We start from the raw sequence: 20,615 nt of genomic DNA, 5'->3' as shown, positions 1-20,615 counted from the left end.
GTGAACCGATCCAATGTGTGTGTTCCTTTGTCTCTGAGGATAGAAGAAGTGGGTTAGCTGCATTCGACTTCAGTTAGAATTTCATAGTCGTCCTCAGAGGCTGTCAGCAGGACTTCCTGGTCTCATTTATCCCTGGCCTTTAATTGGTTCATTCATATGACTGATTGACCCGAGTAGCCAGAAGTCCGGTCGAAAAACATCACAGGAACGGTCTCAGCTTTCAGGGTCTCCGTTACAATAAGTACTCGACCATGTCTGAACTTTATTTTCTTGTTAATGGATTTCAAATCGTGCGCACGCTTACAGTTGAGTTCAGTTGACACTATGGCTGCAAAATCTACCATTTTCAGAAGACAACTCAAAGAATTAAGCATTGGACAGCTCAGATAAGAAGATTAGGAAAGAACACAAGAAAAGTTTTCTTTTTGTCAGTGAGTGGAAGGGAGTTAAAGACTGGAGCCTCTGCTCCTTCAACCATCACATTCTGCATTGTTTTGATGACCTTTGGTAAGGGTGACGGCCTCCAAGGTTTTAGCTGAAGGGAGACAACATGTAGGTAGCAGCAGTTGAAAAACACTAAGCTCTGCTACTGGTCAGTAATGCTGGAGTCGTATTTCACAGCAGGACAACAGATGAAGCTCTCAGACTGTCTATTTTGGATGCACTCTTGTAGGTTAGCTTAAGTGTTTTGAATATAGATTTACAGAACATACGAGTTGCTTACCACTGAAAAACCCCAGAATATTGCTTCCAACATTTATTATAATGTTACATCATATCATAAAAGAAGCTAAATCATTTTAACATCACATTGAGGAACTTCAGATGCCAGTTATTCTTCCCATAATCCTGGGTAATTATATAACTAATTACTCACTTACAGCACTTAATTACTGTACAGCGGAATAATTGTTGTGATTTAAGAGGCTACGATGCAAAGCTAGCTAAGATATAGCAAGTAGTCACCACTGAAATTCTAATGGAGCCATTAAGGGTTTTTGTTTTTCAGCCTGGGACAGATTAACTGTTTCCCTGCTTTCTCCTCAGATCTAGTTACTTGCTGGCAACACATTTGAAGCTATCACAGAAATAAGAATGGTATTTTTCTCCTTGCAAAGTGCTTGAATGCTTCCTAAATTGTTTTTTAGACAGCATCTACAACTCACAGCCATGCCTGTGGCTCCACCAGTTGTGGCCTACTTCTACATTTATATTGTTCTTGACTATGAAATGTTGTGTGCAGTGTCTTTATGATGTCATTTACTTTCTTTCTGTGGCTGCAGCTCGTTGCCTACTATAATGGAACCACCAAAGATATAATTTGGTCCCAGACAGAGAAGATCCACTGGGCCAGTGGTTTCCCACCGCTGGATAACCCTCCTTGTGTCTTTTCCACTGATGACCCCTCCTGCAACGATGGTATGCAATGATAGAATCCTGATCCATGATATTTTGATGAAACACTCAACCTTTTCACTTGAATTTGAAGATCATTTTGTCTCTGAAATGAAGTCTTAAAAATAAGTTTCTTGCACATCACTGACATCGATAGAGCCTTAGAGGCAGATTTCTTGACTGTTTTGATGGAATTGCTAATCAGGCGGATGCTAAAGCGCAGTTATCCAGAGCTACTGAGCTTTTGATTCTAAGATCATCCCATATTTTTCACTCAGTGAAGCAAGAGAGCGAGACGCTACAAGTGAAAAGTGCTCGTTGTGGTGCTGCTGTAGGAACTGTGCGACGCTTTTAAAAGGAGCCGTCACACATGATGGAGCGAATGGGGAAACCACTGCAATTATAAAAATAATGTGGTATGAACACAGGATAATGAGTGGAACCAGCAATAAATCTGATTTCATCCTCGATTCTGGAGCCAACCAAATTATGTACAGAGTTTAGAGTTGTTGGCTTGTCACTTTCAGGACTAAAGACAGTGAATCAGATTCTAATTATTTGTTGTTTAAAAGGGAAATATGTGTATTATAAGATAAATAAATGTGTGTAAATTTGGCTTTAGTGAGTGCAGCATCTGTCGTCTAAAATTCTGGAAAATATCTTGATGCAGTACAGTTTTAAATAGTGAGACTCATTAAAGCATCATATCAAAAATGTCCCCAGAAATTCCCTTTCAAGTTTTAACTTGAAATATTTCACAGATCGTTAGTTTTACCTTTGCTTGACCTCCTGTCTTCAGTATCTGTAGCTTTTTATCCAGCTGAGCAGCTGCCAGTTTCCAGAAAAGAGCTTTGCCTTGGGGCAGAACCAGCACTGCATGTAAGTTCACCAAACATGCAAACATAGAAACTACTTGTATGAACAAGTTGGTGACCTGGTGCTGCGTTACACAATATGTTTATTAGTCATTAGCACTATTAGAGCAAAACAGCCTTGTAACTAAGATATTCTAGAGTTGGTCGAAGTGGCAACAAAATGATAACAGAAACAGCACCGACACCGGTTTTATCATCACTGGCAGCGGTGCTGGAGGTACCTACTCTTGCAATGTCGGTCTGTCGGTTTTTACACAGATTATAAGTGACAGCATGACACTTACACACAGGTGTGTTGCTGACATCAGCAGGAAAAACGGTTGTCATACAAGAACTTGTCGTCATGAAGAGCTCATTGGATTTTTGTGTGTTTGTTTTAGCTCTTGGGGATGTCACATGGTTGCTCTTTGGTCAAAAGTGAAATATTGAAATGTCCATTTGATTTGATCAAGGACTCGTAGAGATAAATCCGAATGATCTTGCTGCAGATTCTCACTGTCAGCTGATCCCTGCCGCCTCTCTGTTAGCTTGTGTTGTAATGTTATGAACCAATGGGCTCCTTTCAATCAAGAGACAGAATTTCTTTTTTATATTCTACTTTTTTCTTTTTCCTCTATTTATAGTCAGTTGCTGTTTGAGTTTAAGCTCCAAAATAACTCGTCGAGGTTTATGTTGCTGTTACCCTTAAAAAAACACCACAGTGGGTTGAAATGAATCCGCTGAGCTGCAGTTATGGCATGAAATGGCTTTGACTTCTGGTGTCGCAGTGTTGTGAACATTGTGCGGATGGATGAAAATACTATGAATGTGTGTTGCATGATTTTGGAAACCTGAGTGATCCAATGAGCATAACTTTGAAATATGTATCAAGGTGATATCTCTAAATTGTACTTTCCTTTGCTAAAAGATGTTAGCATTGCCAGTTCTTACAAAAATGTGCTGCTGCAACACAAACAGACCTCAGGAGGAAACAGCAGTTTCCTCCTGATTTCCCATTTGGAAAAAGTCCATTTCGTGTCAGTTTAATGACTTGTGTAAAATGGATCTAGTCACACCTTCAGAGTTTGGGTGAAATAATCAGTCATCAGCTGTGCTAAGTTGAACTTTTCCCTTTTAGAATGAAAAGGACTAAAAGCCTCCAAAAGAAGCGGAAACCATGTGACTCCAGAACTACATTTTATCTTATCGCCGCTCATTTTCCAAAATGATTTGTGTTTTACGGTTTACCATTAAGAGAGCAAAGTCTAGAGAATTAAAGCATTTTTATGCCAGAACTAGCTTGCACACTCGCTTTTTAATGCATGGTACGAAAGAGTGAAAAGTGCAGCAGTTACCACCATCTTAGCGTCGCCTCTGCTCTATGATCGTGGGTAACTTGGACGTTTTTTTGCAGCTATCCTTCCACGATATAAACCAACATTCTGTGCATAGTTAACCTGCTTGTGCTGTAATCCTAAATTCACAGTTTTAGCATAGCTATCAAGAGGTTAGTTGGTCTTGGTTGGTTACGTTTAAAATGCTATTTCTGTGATTATAACAATCATCTTATCCAGTCATTTACAGCAGGTGGTATGGTTGGACTCCATTGGGGGTTTTGAATATGCATCAGGGATGCCAGAGCTGTGTAATTATGTGAAATTGTTGCTGGTGGTTTGACAGATAGCTGCAGCAGTGCAGCTGCACTCCAGGAAGCCACAGCTGTGACTTTCTCTTTATTTTCAAAGATATGAATGAGGACATCTGTGGAGCATATGAGAGTGTAAACCTCTTTTTTTGTTGCTGTTGTTTTTGTTTGTCATCTTTCCCTCCCGTTTCTAGGTCATCTGCCAGTTCTGGGTATTGTAGCTGTGGGTTCTGGCTTAGCGCTCATCATTTTTGGGATCTCCAGCTTCCTCATTTACAGGTGAGTTTGATCGCAGTGAGCCGGAGCTTCCTGTCTGTGCTGCTTTCAGCTCAAACGGCAGAATTGCAGTATTTCTTTAAAAGTTTTACTCAAAGACAGAAATAATGGGGGGAGAGACAGACGTGTGTTTGAAACGGCATTTATGGATTGTGCTGCTGGATGCTGGGGTGGTATTTATACAGTTGTTGCTACAGCAACAGCTCAGCAGGTGACGGCATTAAAGCAGCAGCGAAGTCTGCCGATGCTGCCAAGTGAGCTCATATACAGACAACAAACTACGCTCACTGCCACTCTCACTTAATAATAATTATTAGGTTCAATAGGTTTATGTTCTCTGCACTTGATTAAAGCTAAATGACTCTTATTGGAATAACTCACACACTGCTGACATGTGTATACTCCCTTTAAGAGATTACATCTTGGTCTGTAAGCTGTCGTATCTTTTGACCACTTAAAATGTTTTTCACACTGCAAAACAAGCTATAAGCAGAAAAATGGGAATAAAACCTATATTTTTCATTAACTTCACCATGAAAACAGTATGAACTAAAAGATAATCCGTGTTTTGTCTTATAAACTTCATTTTATTTGTTGCAATACATCATTTTTTTGCATTGCTTACCTGCAACATATTCCCCATAAAGTTGGGACGGGGGTAATTTATGGATTGTAATGAGGTGAGTAGAAAATAATGGTTCATGAAAGAGTCTTTGAGGAGCAAAGAGAGGAAGAGAAGGACCAGCCTGTCAATAAATGTTCAGAAAACCATTTAAATGCTGTAAAATGATGCTCCTTATAGAAACATCTGAAGGGATTTGCATATTTCTCCATCAAAGTGTGTAATATTATTACCATAAATACCGGACTACAGAGCACACCTGATTATAAGCCACACCCTCTCATTTTAAAAAGGAAAATCCATTTTGTACTTGTATCAGCCGCCCCGGATGATAAGACGCTGGTGTCCACGTTGTAACATGAGATATTTATACAGAAAGATGTTACACTGAGGATTTTTAAACTACATGCTGCAAATCCTTTTGATTTTGACTGATGGTTTTAACTTAAATACCTATCAGTAACGGACAAATAAGTGATGTAAATGCTTTTTTTTTTTCGAACAGTGCCTGTAACACGGCTGTTTAAAAAAAAAAAGACAGTAGCCTACCAGGAAAAGTCATTGATCGCCTTCTTCATCTTCCTCCTGCGCACTAAAACCATCAAAGTAATTTTCCTCAGTGTCCGAATTGAACAGCCTCAGAACTTCATTCACAATCTCATCTCAGATTAATCGCCTTTAATTTAGAAGCTGCATCATACATTTCTTTGTTTGTTTTCCATGTTGAGGGCGAGTACAAATGACTGATTTACAATAATTTAGTGGTGTAAGTGTGTTTGATTTAACATACAATTTCAGTGGTCTAATGTTATTTATGGCAAAATATTTTTGGCGCCATGAAAAAAAACATATATTAGCCGTACCTATTATAAGCCGAGGTGCTCAAAGCCTGAGGAAAAATAGCGGCGTATAGTCCGGAATTTACGGCAAATAATTTCATTGCTTTAAAGGCAAGGGTGAAAGTCTAAGCTGGACGTTTGTAATCTTTAACCTAATTTATTGATTGTTGATATAACCACATGGAAAAGGGATTACTGTGGGAAAACTTTGTGAAACTCTGCAGCACAGAGTTACATTTACAAGATGTCACAGTGCAGAGAGAAGCCTCATGTCAACGCCGTCTGCATCGACTTCTCTGGGTTTGGGTGCATCTGGGATGGATCACCGCACAGTGGAAACTGGAATCAGACTAATCAGTCATTCTGATTATTTTTGGAAGAAAAGGACATTTTGTGCTGTGGACCGAAGAGCATAAAGACCATCCAGACTGTTATCAGATCAAAAACTAAGCACTTCGATGGCATGGGGTTGAATCAGTGGTCACACTTCTGTGAAAACGGCATTAATGCAGAACACACTCTGTTCAAAAAGACCTCCTCAAGATCATGTAAGACCACATTCCACTGGCTGGGGAAGAAGAGGCCACAGGTACCAGACTCACCTGGCCTGACCTGTCACCAATAGAGAATGTGGATGATACTGTTTCACACATGAAGACATGTTTGAAGGAAGAATTGGACATGATAACACCTTCGATGTTGGAATGTGGCGAGAGAGAGAGGTGGTAAAGGTTTTTTCTCAGTTTAATTAGTATTTTTCCATATTGTCCCAGCTTTTTCTGGACTTGGATTATAGGAGGAAATTAAAAAAAGCCTTTTTTTTTTACTGTTTTTTTTTTTTTTTTTTTACTTCTGTGACTGCAACAGAAAAAAATGACATCATATAAGAAGTTTTTCTTTAAATGAAAATAATGAGATGGTTATTAAAGGTCATTTTATTGCAAGAAGTGCACAACTGAATGAACGTCATGGGGTTGAGGTATCCGGGCGCTGTAATTAGAGATCCTGCAGGCTGTGTGAACACTCTTCACGCAGTTTACTGTAGTTTGTATTAAAAAATTGAAACGGGAGCCAACATTATGTAATTAACTGTCTAGATAAGGGGTTTACTTGTAATGGCTGCCCCCGAGCAGTTTATTTAACATGCATCTTTGAAATAAAAGTAGGCCTGCTGCTTTTATAATGGGTTAACGTCGTGCTCTGCGTTCAGCTGTAAAAACAAACTGAGATGAAATTGTTGCAGTGTCCCAAGCGGCACAGTCTACATGCTTATGTTGTAGCATTAAAATTACTTAATTACTCAAGTAAATCATGCATGTCCCAGGTAATTAAGCTCCTGGAAGGTTTTTCAAACCCTGGTTTATGTCATGCAAAGAAAATGAATGCCTCTAATTTTTTTTCTCTTCCACCACTTCTTCTTCAAAGGTCTCTTTACGTAGAAGTTAACTTTACTCTCTTCATCAGTATGCATTGATCTTTTACGATGAGCTGATTTTAGACATCACTGCCCAACTAACAAATCAATCGAATACTCACCATTAACACAAACAAGTGTTAATCACCAGCCAATCAGAATGGATTTTGATCAGAGGAGTTGCACAAGAGCGATGGAGGAGCAGCTGTCCACCTGAGGTAATTCCACTAATACTGAATCTGACTTGATCATGTTAAAAATGAAATAACTAACATATCATTTGATTCAGACAGTGCATTTAATTCACAATAAATTAGCTGCTTCTTCTCTGGGTTTTTTTTCAGCTCTCAATTCAGCAAGTGCTTCAAGGCTTCCCAGCTAGGTAGCTAGTTTTCCTGGACTCTTGGTCGGTAAGTTTCTTTTCTTGGAGTTCAGTTTTGGATCCAAGTATAAGTATCTATTTCTGTTGTGGGAATTTAACTTGGGAACTGTGATGCATTTGTGACCCTGACCCTTAGTTTTGAACTTTCTGCTCCATTGCAACTATATTTAGAACCATTTATATAAAAAAAAGCCAAACCTGAACACGAACATGCTGTCCGTCATTTGATTTTGAGTCAACTTAATGCTTCCAAGTCCATCAAACTGTGAATGTAAACCTTCAAAATGAATCTGAGCCGTTTCTGTCGGCCACCGTTTTACACCAAACACTAACAAATCACTTCCTGTTTTTGCAGACACCAACGAGGCTTTGCTGATGGACAGAGGTGGACAGCAGAGCCAGCTGCCAAGAGGCCTTTATTTTAAGAACTTGACCTGGAAAAACACCACGAAAATGTTTGAAATATTTAAGAGTGATATAAGAAGAACAAATATTATCATTTCTAAATCGTAAAAATTTGCCTCTGCTTTCATGCTAGTTTTTCTAAAAGCATAAAGGAAAATGTAATTCAATTCATTTTAATTTGATGTGATTTGGGAGATTAGAATCCAGTGGATGTGAGATTACTGGCAGGCTGGATAAGTCTTGGTAATAGATTTCTGACACACGGCTAATGCCTTTGTGAAATATAGACAATATTTCACTGAATATGAAATTAAATAAAGAGGGACTTGTGTATTGAACCATCTGCTTCTTGTACTGCTTTGCAAACCGATTAAATGACGAGTTTTAGCTTCACACAAAGCCAAAAAAGTAAAATTTTTCCATAAAATGTCCATAAAATTAGCAGGAGAGTTCCTACAAAATTCTTGTGTTGTATCTTTTAATGTCTTTTTTTTATGACTATGAATAAATTGCAAGTTTACTCCAAGATTTTAGGACAGGAAAACAGTTTATTTGCCTACTTATATAACTTTGTCCTGGTATAATAGCTCTATTCTGCAGCAAAATTTGTACATTTCATGGGGCAGCTGTTAAATTCTGTGCCACAAGCGGGCTGCTCTCGGTTGATTTTGGAGTTTGCTGGGCAGCAGGAGTGTGAGGGGATGTTGAGCAGCGCAGCAGCGACTCTGTTGTTTTAATAGAGGGGTTGGTCCAGAAGAGGTATTCACAAATGGGACTCATGAAACAATAGGCCCAGTGTGGAGCCCCACACTTTGCCCCTCTGGCTGCCAGAGGTTCCTAAATGAGGCTCTTTAAATAGAAAAGCACCTTCTTTTTTTGTTTTGGGTGGTAGATGAGGCTGGAGGGCACTGGTGCTTTAATGACCCCAACATGTTCACAAGCGTCAGGATCTCCTTTAGGTTGTTGAACTGCCCAGAAACACGATTTGACCTGGTGAAACTGTGGCAAAAAAAAAAAAACTTGGCTGGTACGGGAAATAACTAAAACACGGTGATGTGCAAACGCTGCAATAATTTCCTGCGGCCATCTGGAAGTGTTTTACACCTTTTAGATTGCCTTGGAATGTTAGGACTCTGCTCATTTTTCATTTCTAAGTGTTTCAAACCCAAAATGAATCCCCTACCCCCTCAAAAAGTAGAAGAAGAGAGAGAGGGGGGGGGGGGTAGCCAAATAAAAACAAACTGAGCAACTCTGCTTTCCAAAACGGTGGAGTTTTATATCTGAACATGCCCTCGCTGTAAATCATTAAATGTCGAGAAATAGCAGCTCCTGTGAGGTTTGCCCCAGATGTGTTGATTTGCTGGAATGCCTCTTCTTCTCTGTGGAGCCCGCCAGTCAGACCGATGCTCAAAAATAACACTTAAAACGTGTCAAAAATATCTCTGACAAGAAAATCAGGAGATTAATTACTCCGCTTCAGCTGTGCACACATTTGGAGAGGTTTCTGTCCACGTTTGCTGCGATTCATCAACACATGATCCACTGTGAGAACCAAAAATGGTCAAACCGAGTGAATGATGGCGCTCCATTGTCACACAGTGGTGTGGTAGTTAGCACTGTTGCCTCACAGCAAGAGGATTCAGGTTCAAGTCCCGGCTGGGGCCTTTCTGTGTAGAGTTTGCATGTTCTCCCTGTGTATGTGTGGGTTCTCTCCAGGTACTCCGGCTTCCTCCCACTGTCCAAAAACATGTATGTTAGGTTAATCGGTGTCTCTAAATTGTCCCTAGGAGTGACTGTGGTTGTGTGGCCCTTTCGCCCAATGACTGCTGGGATAGGCTCCACCCCCCTGCGACCCTAAATTGGATTAAGAGTGTATAGAAAATGGATTAAAGAATATGGATAGAATATGTGACCTCTAGTGGTTGTGAGAGAAACTGCATGTGAAATACAAATAATCGATTTTATCACTAACCCATACCCAGTAGTTTTGATGTCTTACGGCCTAAATTAACCTATTTCGACATGTATTACAAAGTGTCAGAGTAACGTGTCGATGTGTCAGATAAGCTAGCTAAATGGCTCCCGTCAGGGTGACGATGGTGTTGTATAAAGAATGCATTTTAGTCCGAACCAGGATCTTTTTCTAACACTGTCCAGTGAGTCATTGGGGAAAATTTCCTCTTAGGTAGAGGATGAATGGCTTTTTGTAGTGTTTTGACTAGTTTGCAAACAATAACTTGAAGTTTATCATAAAGCCGAACAGTTGACTTTTGACCAGTGTGTCAATTAAGTTGATGATCTTTCCTATCTGATGTTTTGAGTGTTTTAGTATTTGCTTGAATGAAGGAACCCTTTGACCAGGAAGAAGAATAAAAAAAACTCTTACACTTCACCAAACTTCTACATGGACAGCATTGCAATAATAAGTCAACACAAGTACAAAATGCTGGAATCTCAGATGGCTATCTCAGGAAATACCACCAGGAATGATGGAGATCAAATGGAATTGAACAAATGGAGCGTGTTTACTCTTTATTTATGGTGACTTGCAAGATTAAATCCATATTGCTTAAAATCTCGTTTACCAGACCACCTTGGATCTGCAGCATTTTTATCCGTTTACTTAATTCCAGTCAGCACTGTAACAGCCTCATGGTAAAAGCATCAGCTCAGGACATGTGCAACGGCCTCAACCAAAGCCAGCTTGTGTGAGACAGTTCTTCTGTTCTTTGTGCTTCTGCGTCCTCGTTGATTTCACCACCTGGTTTCTCCTTTTCGCAGAAAACTGAAGCTGGAGAAAGAGCTGGCTGGAATGCTGTGGAGGATTCGGTGGGAGGACCTTCAGTTCGAGAGCCCCAATAAATACCACAAACGAGCTGGCAGTCGGCTAACTCTCTCGCAGGTAGACGATCTTAAATAATGCTGTTGTTTCTACAGATTTGTGTGCTGTGACAGTGAAACAAAACATGTAGAAGAGGCGACACCCCCGTGATCTGACATTAATTTGGCGTGTATTGCTGGCTTATTGCTATCAACAGAAACACAGCCATCATCCATAGATGATGTGGTTTCCGTAGAATTTGGACTTCACCAGGAATCCAAAATGCTAATTGGACGCGTTTGAATTTCAGAGTTCTGTGTATTCAGATGCAATTTGTGATTCCTTCGAAAAAGCTGCAGCCCTGAGAGAGTCAAAACCCTTTGTGAGTTTACACATTCCTGAAAGCTTTCCCAGCGGTTTATTCAAGGTGGCTGGGTTTGCAGTGGCAGACACATATTAAATGATTTTTAAAATAAGCTCTCGTCTGGCCGGGCTTCCTACATACAGCATGTAATACCTAATCACGTTCTCCCAGTATCAGGTTCTGTCGTCTGGGGGCTGATGAATCTCATCCCACACGTGCAAGCATTCAATGCACACACCTCTTTTATTACTGCTTTTCAGCCTAGTTTCTGGGACTATGTGTGTGGAAAATGCAGCAATATTCCAAGCCCTTTGTTTTTTCCAGTGTGCCATGTGTTGCCTTTATTTGCATTCAATACCAGCGTGTAGTTGACTGTACTGGCTGTCTGTCTGTATGCAGTGTCTCTTGATTTTTGTATTCATTCTGTGTGCACTGCAGACATACGCCCAAGATCTCTCACTGGAAACAGAAAATACGGTACATTTCAATACTTTGCAGTGAAATGTACAGTATTTTGTCAATAGATTAACCCTTTTTTTATGAATCTATGTTGCACTGAAGTAGAAGCATAATCCTAAATGAACAGACCTAGATTTAATCCTCTTTGCTCTAATCGACACCTTTTCTTCTCACTTCTCCTTTCCACCTTCTCAGAGAGGCTCCAGCTATGGCTCCTTGATAACTGCCCATGGAAAATATCAGCTATTTGCAAAAACTGGCTATTTTAAGGTAAGGCTTAGTGAGTTCTGACATTTTCAACTCCTGCGCACTCCTTTCCCACCCACACATGTGCACACTCATAGAGAAAGCCGGAGAGCTGGAGAGGCGAGAGAAAGAGAGTGTGGGCGAACTTAGGTAGTTGGTTTTAATGTTGAGCTGCAGAATGCGTCAATTTTCTCTCTTTTTCTTTTCCTTTTTTAAAAAAAAATGGATTTTTCTCCGGTTCTTCTCTCCCGCCTCACAGTCTGGACATGAGCATCGAATTGTTGCTGCTAATTTATCTTTGTAAGATGGAGGAGGTGTGAGGAAATGTGACAAAAGAGGCTGCTGAATGAAGAGACAACCGTCTTTCTGTTTAGCTGTACAACACAGGTTTTTACATAAATGCTGATGTGACGGTACACATCGAACCTTTCACAGACTGTTGGAGCTACTGAGATAGTTCTCATGTATATATATAACACAAGCCTGAAATGCAGTGACATTACAGCATTGACAACTTGCAAATACTGAAAATTAGAACTTGAGGAAATCATCCTTTCTCTGCCTCTCACATAGCAAACAGCAGAAACCCTTCTGCCTCTGCAGTGAACTGAAACAGGCTCCAAATGTACCTGTAGGCTAAACTGCTCAGTGCTGCCCGGCTTTCTCTCTTCTAACGGTTCCTTTGCTATTTATAGCGAGGCTTGTAGTGGTCATTTTCTTGTTACTTGGTGATAATATTGCTCAAAAACTCAGTGCGATTTCATTGCTTCCTTTTATGTTGCACGCAGGGAAATCTGGTGGCCATTAAGCACGTCAATAAGAAGAGGATCGAGCTGACAAGACAGGTTTTAATGGAACTCAAACATGTAAGTGTTCGTGAATGGTCTCAGATTTTATTCAGATTCCTTTCATGGATTTGATCGCTTAATGAATAAAGTTCAAAATCCTGTATCCTGCAGTGTCACAAGTGTATGTTTTCACGTAATTTTACAAATTAAATGATTGTCACTGTCTTCACTGAAAGACTCACATGTAACATGTAAGACTGATGCCAAAAGATAGAAAATGTTCTCACTGTTCTTAAGGATTCTTGGGGCAGGGGCGTCAGGATTTTGTATAAAAGAAGCATCCACCAAAGGCCAAGTCATCCAGAGCAAGGATGGGTCGCTGCTTTGTGCAGAACTCAGTAAGAAAAGTACAGATTCATGGAATCGGGGTAAAGGTCCAGGATGAGTGGGACCTTCGAGGACACAAGATCATCTCAGATGGACAGAAAGACAGCAGAGACGTAGTCTTTGGTTAGATGAGTCCACTTTTCACCTGCTTTTAGTTCTACTTGCCAAAAGATAAGAAAGACCATCCTGGCTGCTGCATCTGGGATGGTGTGGTGCATTAAATAAAGAATGTGTGAAGCTACCACAGAATCAGACAGCAGCAGTCGTGAGCTGTCGAGCAGCTGAAGTCTTGTATTCAGCAGGAACTGACCTCTCCAGGACAAAGTTTTGTTGTTTTTTCTCTATCAGTGAGCTTCTAAGAGAAAATCCAAATGCATCTTTGTTCAGTCGGTCGTGGTTTTATATGATTTTCTGACTTAATACAAAAACAAAAGCATTGTCATTATCTTTTGTACCTGTTTGCAGGAAGTAGAAGCTTGCCTCTTAATAACATGGCCACAGGATGTTGCTTGTTACTCCCAGCAAAGACTTGACGTCCTCAGGCCGACTCCTCAACATCACCAACAGCAGCTGCTGATGAAAAGATCCCTCTGGCTGGGAAATATTTACAAGAGAGCGATAAGGAAGCTGAGGGAGAGGAAAAAAAATATGTGGTTGGGTGATGGAAACACAGTGTGGCACGGGGGAAAAGCCATAACTTGAAAATTACAGTGGCGGTCAGGAGCAAGATGGATGCTCGCGGAGAGGAGTTTTGGCCATTTCTTTCTTACTCAGTCAACAGCTCTCTTCACTTTAATTCTCTGTCTCAGCACTGAATTTTTGGTCATTTTGTGTGAGCTGCAGTTTGTTGGGGGAAGAGCAGTTAGTGGCCTCTCGGTCAGTCGACAGGCACACCGGGGAGGGAAGCTGCTGTCGGAGCTGGCAGCTTCTCAGATGCCCCGGAGGCCTGATCGGCTGTCAAACCCCAGCTCGTGAAAAAGCCAACCAGATGGGGGAAGAGACAAGCCTGCCAGTGGAAACTTAACCACTTGTCTTCCAGTGCTCCTCCTCTCCCTCTTAGCTCTCGTCCCTCCTCACCAGAGTGCAGCAGGGGAAATTATATAGGCCAAAGGGTAGGCTAACATCTCCCGAGCCATGAAACAGGAGCGACCGACTCTCTGACTTCAGTGTGAGAACTGCTGTCATTCACTGTGTTCAAAGAAGAAAAGTACAGCTCTGAAGTGATGTTCGCCACCACTTTTCAAGTTTTGAACATTCGATTAGGAACGAAAGCATCAGGAAGACCTTCAGCCAGTTTGTTTCTACTGAAAGGAAATGTTATACTTTTTTCAACCTGCCAGAAAACGCTTCCACCAAATCCTCTATGTTGTCCCGTCTTTACTCTCACACGGTGTATGTTTTTGAGTTGTAAGAACCAGCTTTTACTCATCCTGCTCGTTCCACTCTGATATTCCTGCTCGTACATCCTCTCAACACCTCCACTTCTTTTTTTTTTCATCATCCTCAGCACACTGGCTCATTCATAACCTCCAAGGGCGATTCATGCACATGTTTCATCTGGGTGCCCTGAGCAGGAATGCGTCTCAACACGTAGAAAATGACTCAGTGCCAGCTAGTCAACTGCAAATAGACTATTTTGATGAACTGCTGGCAGTGTTATTTTCAAAACTTTGAGCATAAATGAACCATCAGTCCACCCCGCCCCCCTCGTCCTCTGTTTCCATGAGGTTTGGGAATGTGATCTTTGGAAAGAGTTACACTCACAGTTGCAATGTGTTTTATGTGGTTATTTTCAGATGAGAGACGTTCAGTTTAACCATCTAACGAGGTTCATCGGAGCCTGCATCGACGCTCCCAACATCTGCATCGTAACAGAGTACTGTCCCAGGGGCAGCCTACAGGTAACGTTACTCCTCTTAGATGTTTTTGGCTTCTGACTTTAACACCTGTATGTACAAAAGGCCTTTGTGGCAGCATAAGTCTGGGAGCCAGTTGTGGTCCAATATGGAACTTAAACAAGTGTGGAAACTTGACACTGCTCTGCTCCTGCACTGAGGGTGACTGTTAGCAAAGTTATTTTAAGAAGTTGCATGAAAACTATTTGAATATTCATAGATTGTGGTAAAGAAGAAATATTCTGCCCAGCGAGCACACAACAGCAAGCTAACGTTAGCTTGTGATTAGATTATGTTAGGTTGACAAGATTAATGTTCAGGGAACATCCACATAAGGTCCCTGAATGTTCAGGGAACATGGATTTCAGTCTTTACACGTGTACAACGTTCCTTATCGGTTGTATTTTGGTATTTACGAATACAGCATCAGAGAAGCTGACCGGTTTATGTGTTGCACCGACACAATTATATCTAAATCTGATGATTTAACTCCTTGGAGTTTTTCCGATGGACCCGTTTCTTCAACCTTTCTTGAGGCTTTAGTCACAACGGGAAGCAAATGTTGCCATAAGATCCACTGAAAATACCGGTTCATCTGCCCTGGGATGTTAAAGGCTATTGCAATAGCGCTTGATTCACAACATAATTCTATATAAAGCTCTCATGGTAGAGCAAGATGTTTACTGTTGGTTGACTGTGATATAAAAGTTAGTGGAACCTAAATACAACTGGAGAGGGATGTCTGCAAAGGTTCTCATACAATAAAGAACATTCGGGCTATTGAAAACTAACTAATTCATGAATTGATGTACTAAACATAAGCCCATTGATGGACTTCATTGATGCAGTATGAGAGGGAGACGTTTAAATACAGAGAAGCACCCTTGGTAGGGCCCTTGAATTGATTAAATTCTTCTAGTATGTCTTCACACTGTGGAAACTCATCCTTGGACTTTTTACATACTTTTGTCTTTGCCTTAAATGTACTTTTTGTGGTTTGTTAACTGATAAGAAACACACAAACCTTTAAACGAACTTGTTCTTGGCCGCCCCCCCGACATTCTTAAAAGGGACAAATCTGGGAAACATCGATAACGTTGGACTTCATCACTCAGACTCAATGTAAAAGACGGATAGCTTTAGCTGATGTGATGTAGCTGGATGTCAAAGCTCGACCCAGATTCCATTAACAGGGTCAGCGGCAGAGGCTTTGAAAGCTATTCGTTGATATCCTGCAGGGCTTCATGCATGTCCATGATGAATTCATCCCTATAATCTTTAAGGCTGTTTTGGCTGTTTTCTTCTCTTGAAGAAAGCTTAAATTGTCTTTGTCTGTACAACTTTTTGATTTGTTCTTGCCTTTTCCAGGACATTTTGGAGAATGAGAGCATTAATCTGGACTGGATGTTCCGCTATTCACTGATCAACGACATCGTGAAGGTACGTGGCTGAGGGCACGGAAAAACAAAAGCCGCAGTGCTAAATAAAAGGGTTTGTGTGTCTTACCAGATATGCACATAAAAATGACCAGGTTACCATGGTTTCACATGAAGTCATTCAGAGTTTATGTATTTTTGGCACAGTGTGATGCATGAAACAACAGTTATAACTGCTATATAACAAAGTATCATAGTACACCTCATTTAAACTGCTCACGCACACAACTGAGAAGATTATTTTTATTATGTCCGAACAAAAAGGTCTTTTTAGGAGGAGATTTGTCTCTTAAGTGGATTGTGTAGCATTTTGTGCAGCATTTTCAGAAAAGAGGCTCTGGTGAGGTTTAGAGGGATGTTTGCACAAAATATTGAACACGAGTCAATTCCCAGTGGAATTAACAGTGAAATGACTGAAACTCCCCTACGACACACAGTTGTCCTTGAAACAAGGCCTTTCTGCAGAACCTCCAGCATACATGCTGTTGTCAAAGCATATTATTTCCACATGTCTGGATTTGTGTGTTTGCATGTAACGGAAAAAAATAATAAAGCGAGGAAAAGTCTGCGCTGCTTGACTGACGCTTCTCTGCACCAGGGAATGAACTATCTCCACAACAGCTACTTTGGCTGCCATGGAAATCTGAAGTCATCTAATTGCGTGGTGGACAGTCGATTTGTTTTGAAGATCACGGATTATGGCTTGGCCAGCTTTCGCTCATCCTGCGAAAATGATGACTCGCACGCACTCTATGCAAGTAAGTCCATTTTTCTGAGATTCTTCAGCCACTCCACTGAATAACTTATCCCTGACCAAAAAAAATCAGATGCTGTTGTATTTCCTGAGGTTTTTTTCTTTTATTGTGTTTGTTATTTCTTTTTTAGAGAAGCTTTGGACAGCTCCTGAGCTGCTCATATACGACCGCCATCCTCCTCAAGGGACTCAGAAGGGTGATGTGTACAGTTTTGGCATCATACTGCAGGAAATAGCTCTGAGGAATGGACCTTTCTATGTGGAAGGCATGGACCTCAGCCCTAAAGGTAAACACAACTGTCTTTTTACAAGCTTTGAGGAGGCCAGCTGACCCCTGTGGTATCAAATGACCAGGATCCTTTAAATCTGCAAACTAACATGGAAAACACAAGCACAAAATACAGAGAAATCACACGGATAAATCAGTTCACACACACGCTACTTGTGCCCCTAATACGCATGCAAATAAGCACATATACATGAGTTTCACTGGTCCATTGTGAGCTCAGACAACTATATGGTGCTCTGACAGCCACGTGCACAAATATAGAGCACATGTTGGCCAGATGTCAAGGCAGACGGAGTCCCAAAAACTAACACATCTCAAATATATGAATATAAATCTGAATAACAGAATAGCAATCACACCCTAAGCGAGCCTGAGACGAGTTAAATCAGGCACCATGCCATAGACTCTATGTTTTATGTGTGAAGTCAGCTCCTAAATGTTCATTTAAGGTGCTTCAGGTGTTTTTAAGCAGCCCGCCACAAGTCAACAATGTGAAAAATGATTGAAACAAATGCTGTAATCTACTGGTACACAGAAAAATCTTATCTGAGCAATATTTAATTTCACATTAATCAAAATAAAATAAAACAAAACTAATAAAAGATTATTAAGATAATATTATCTTTGAAAAAGGTTGTTTTTGGATTCACTGCCACGGTGATGCAATGCTTTGGAAAACTCCTACATAATCATCTTAGATTAAGTAACTACTGCTGACACTTTGGCTTCCTGCACACATGGTAGCCATCGAAGTTTGACCGGTCTCCTCACCAGCATCCACTTTCACCTCCACCGCTGCTTCTTCTTAGTGACAGCGAGAGAACCGTAAACTTCTAAATCAACTCAATCAGCTTCAGCACATGGAAAGCGGCTGTGTAATGCCCTCCTGGGGTAGGCTACTTCTTCCAAATGATGACTTTTAGGTACCTTTCATTCACAGTAATCCTGGTACTTTAAGCTGTGTTGAATAACTGTAATATATCATGGTTTTATAAACCTTTGACTTGAAAGAGTACAAATCTGTGCCAACAAAGCTGTTGCACAATAATGAATATATGAGTGCTCATTAAACAGAACACTAATAGAAACATATTATAGTACAAAATTGCCATATTTTTCAGTGTTCTTTAAGTTTTTTGTGTTGTAGTTATTGTTCTGCACGCGTTTAAATTCCATCAACATTGTTTTCCCACCAGCAAAGACAGATTTACAATTAATCTTTGTAGAGTTTTATCAGGTTAAAAAGTAGGAACATGACCCAGACCTGGACATTTTTTAGTCTCTTGAATTTACCAGTGAGATGAGCAAGCGGCTTGTTTGCTAGCTTAGCACAAACGCAGGAAACAGGAAGCACCTGCCTCTGTCCTAAAGTGATTAATCTGTCCCAGGGCAGGCTATTTCTGAGGCGTGCTATCAGTCCTGCCATCTCACTTTTAGTAGCAAAATAGATTAGATTAGATTAGATTAGACATAACTTTATTGATCCCTTTGGAAGGTTCCTGTAGGGAAATTCAGATTCCAGCAGCACCATTACAGAAAAAAAAGAATAGTATGAAAATTATATATGCAATGATAGATAATAATAAGACAAAGAAATAAAATAAAGAAATCCTATACCCCCCACCCCCAGAGAGGAGTTGTACAGTCTGATGGCATGAGGGACAAAAGAGTTTCTGAGTCTTTTGGTCCTGCACTTGGGAAGCAGCAGTCTGTCACCGAAGACTGAAAGCAAATAAGTATATTTAAAAAATGCTGAACAAGGCCCCTTCAGTGTCAAATTTGTGCAAATTTCCTGCAGCAGGTTTTCCAAATCACCAAATGGAGAGTCTATTGGTTTTCATTAACGATATATTAGAATGTATGAATGTTTTAACCTTTGATGTCACCATAAACAGAACGTTTTGTATTTTGCTGAATTAGTGCAGTGCTTTTGTTTTTCACTCAAGAGTTCAGCTGTGTGGGCGATCGAGTCAAGCTTGTGAAATTACACATGCTAGAATAACGACTCTGGATCCCCCCCCTCCCCAGAGATCGTCCAGAAGGTGAGGAACGGTCAGAAACCGTACTTTCGGCCAACCACCGACAACACGTACCACTCGGAGGAGCTGACCATCCTGATGGAGGGCTGTTGGGCCGAGGACCCTGCAGAGAGGCCTGACTTCGGCCACATCAAGATCTACATGGCCAAACTTAACAAGTAAGACCCACGCTTTATTCCCTTCACAATCAATCTGGGAGCTTTGAAATTAAACCAAAGCACGGGAAGCACTCTTGATTAATATTACATGTACTACACCTCTGTCCTCTTCCTCAAAGTCAATAGAATTGGACAAATTGATGTGGTCAGACTATCAGTGTCCTCGCTAACATGTGTCTAACATGTGAGCAATGTGTCGAAACCCCCCCCCCCAACTGCTGTGAAAGTTGAAAGTCACCCAGGCAATTTCAGATAAAAGGCTGTTTGTTGTTCCTGACAGGCAGTTATTGACAGGAAGCGCTCTTTGCTTCCCTTCCATCTGTGAGGAGTGTGTGCTTGTGTGAGAAAGGAGTTGGAGTCCACGTTTCTGCTATTGTTTTCGATAATCTTATGAATCATTCATATGCATATTTTGTTTCTGAGTTTATGGGAGGAATGCATGTTTTCCCCTGACTGAGGCAGATCTATGAGGAAGAGTTATTGTACGTATCTGTGGTGAAACAAAGTGGCGCTAAAGCACACAGACACTAAGTTCACTAAGTGTTGAATTTGAACCAAGAGCCCAATTCTGAAACTGTGCCACACAGGGCTGGGCGATATGGGAAAAAATCATATCACGATATTTTTTTTATATCAACCGATATTGGTATATATCACAATATAAAATAAATGTTCCCAGTTACACTTAATTGAGATTTGAAGATATCAAAAGGTTAATTTCTAATCTTTTGCAATACAATAAGCTCTTAGATCTTTTGTCATACAGCACTGGATAAAGCAGACTCTATGGTGTTCTGTTGCTGCTGCACAGGCCTTGTTATTGGGGGAAGATTAGCACTTGTTCCGGGCTGTGTTTGTAAAAGTTTGCATTCTCCGTGCTCAAACGGGTTGCTTCAGGTGATGAAACAGATTTTACTTTTTTTTTTTATTACTTTTCGGGCCCTTCTTATCACTAATATCATCCCTTACGCCTTGGGCTGTGTCTTCCGTTGTTTCTTCAGCGGGAACACTCATTATCTTTTTTTATGTGGCTGCAGCAGCACAAACAAACACGCCACGACTAGCTGCTGCCATGGCTCTATTCCAGCCACGTGATTGGTTCAGTGCGGCGCAACTCTCGTTATCATTGGCTACTCGTATTGTCTGT

At 40.7% G+C, this 20,615-nt stretch overlaps 1 protein-coding gene across 2 annotated transcripts in view; it reads left to right on the top strand.

The window, feature by feature from the left end:
• The window catches only part of npr2 (natriuretic peptide receptor 2), a 56,162-nt gene that overhangs the window by 22,601 nt on the left and 12,946 nt on the right, over positions 1 to 20,615 (top strand). The window contains exons 6-16 of one of the 2 annotated variants that reach the window (XM_072371326.1): positions 1,284 to 1,419; positions 4,089 to 4,173; positions 10,614 to 10,734; positions 11,456 to 11,494; positions 11,672 to 11,746; positions 12,511 to 12,588; positions 14,694 to 14,798; positions 16,161 to 16,232; positions 16,827 to 16,986; positions 17,114 to 17,269; positions 19,300 to 19,468. In XM_072371326.1, the coding sequence (XP_072227427.1) occupies positions 1,284 to 1,419; positions 4,089 to 4,173; positions 10,614 to 10,734; positions 11,456 to 11,494; positions 11,672 to 11,746; positions 12,511 to 12,588; positions 14,694 to 14,798; positions 16,161 to 16,232; positions 16,827 to 16,986; positions 17,114 to 17,269; positions 19,300 to 19,468 (1,196 nt within the window). The remainder of the gene's footprint in view (positions 1 to 1,283; positions 1,420 to 4,088; positions 4,174 to 10,613; positions 10,735 to 11,455; positions 11,495 to 11,671; positions 11,747 to 12,510; positions 12,589 to 14,693; positions 14,799 to 16,160; positions 16,233 to 16,826; positions 16,987 to 17,113; positions 17,270 to 19,299; positions 19,469 to 20,615) is intronic. The other variant, XM_072371327.1, reaches the window with a different exon arrangement.

Source organism: Leuresthes tenuis, unplaced genomic scaffold (assembly GCF_036924035.1).
Source record: "Leuresthes tenuis unplaced genomic scaffold, fLeuTen1.0.hap1 SCAF_19, whole genome shotgun sequence".
Lineage (NCBI taxonomy): Eukaryota > Metazoa > Chordata > Actinopteri > Atheriniformes > Atherinopsidae > Leuresthes > Leuresthes tenuis.
The sequence above is the reverse complement of the archived record's forward strand: the minus strand, read 5'-3'. Positions and strand labels throughout refer to the sequence as shown.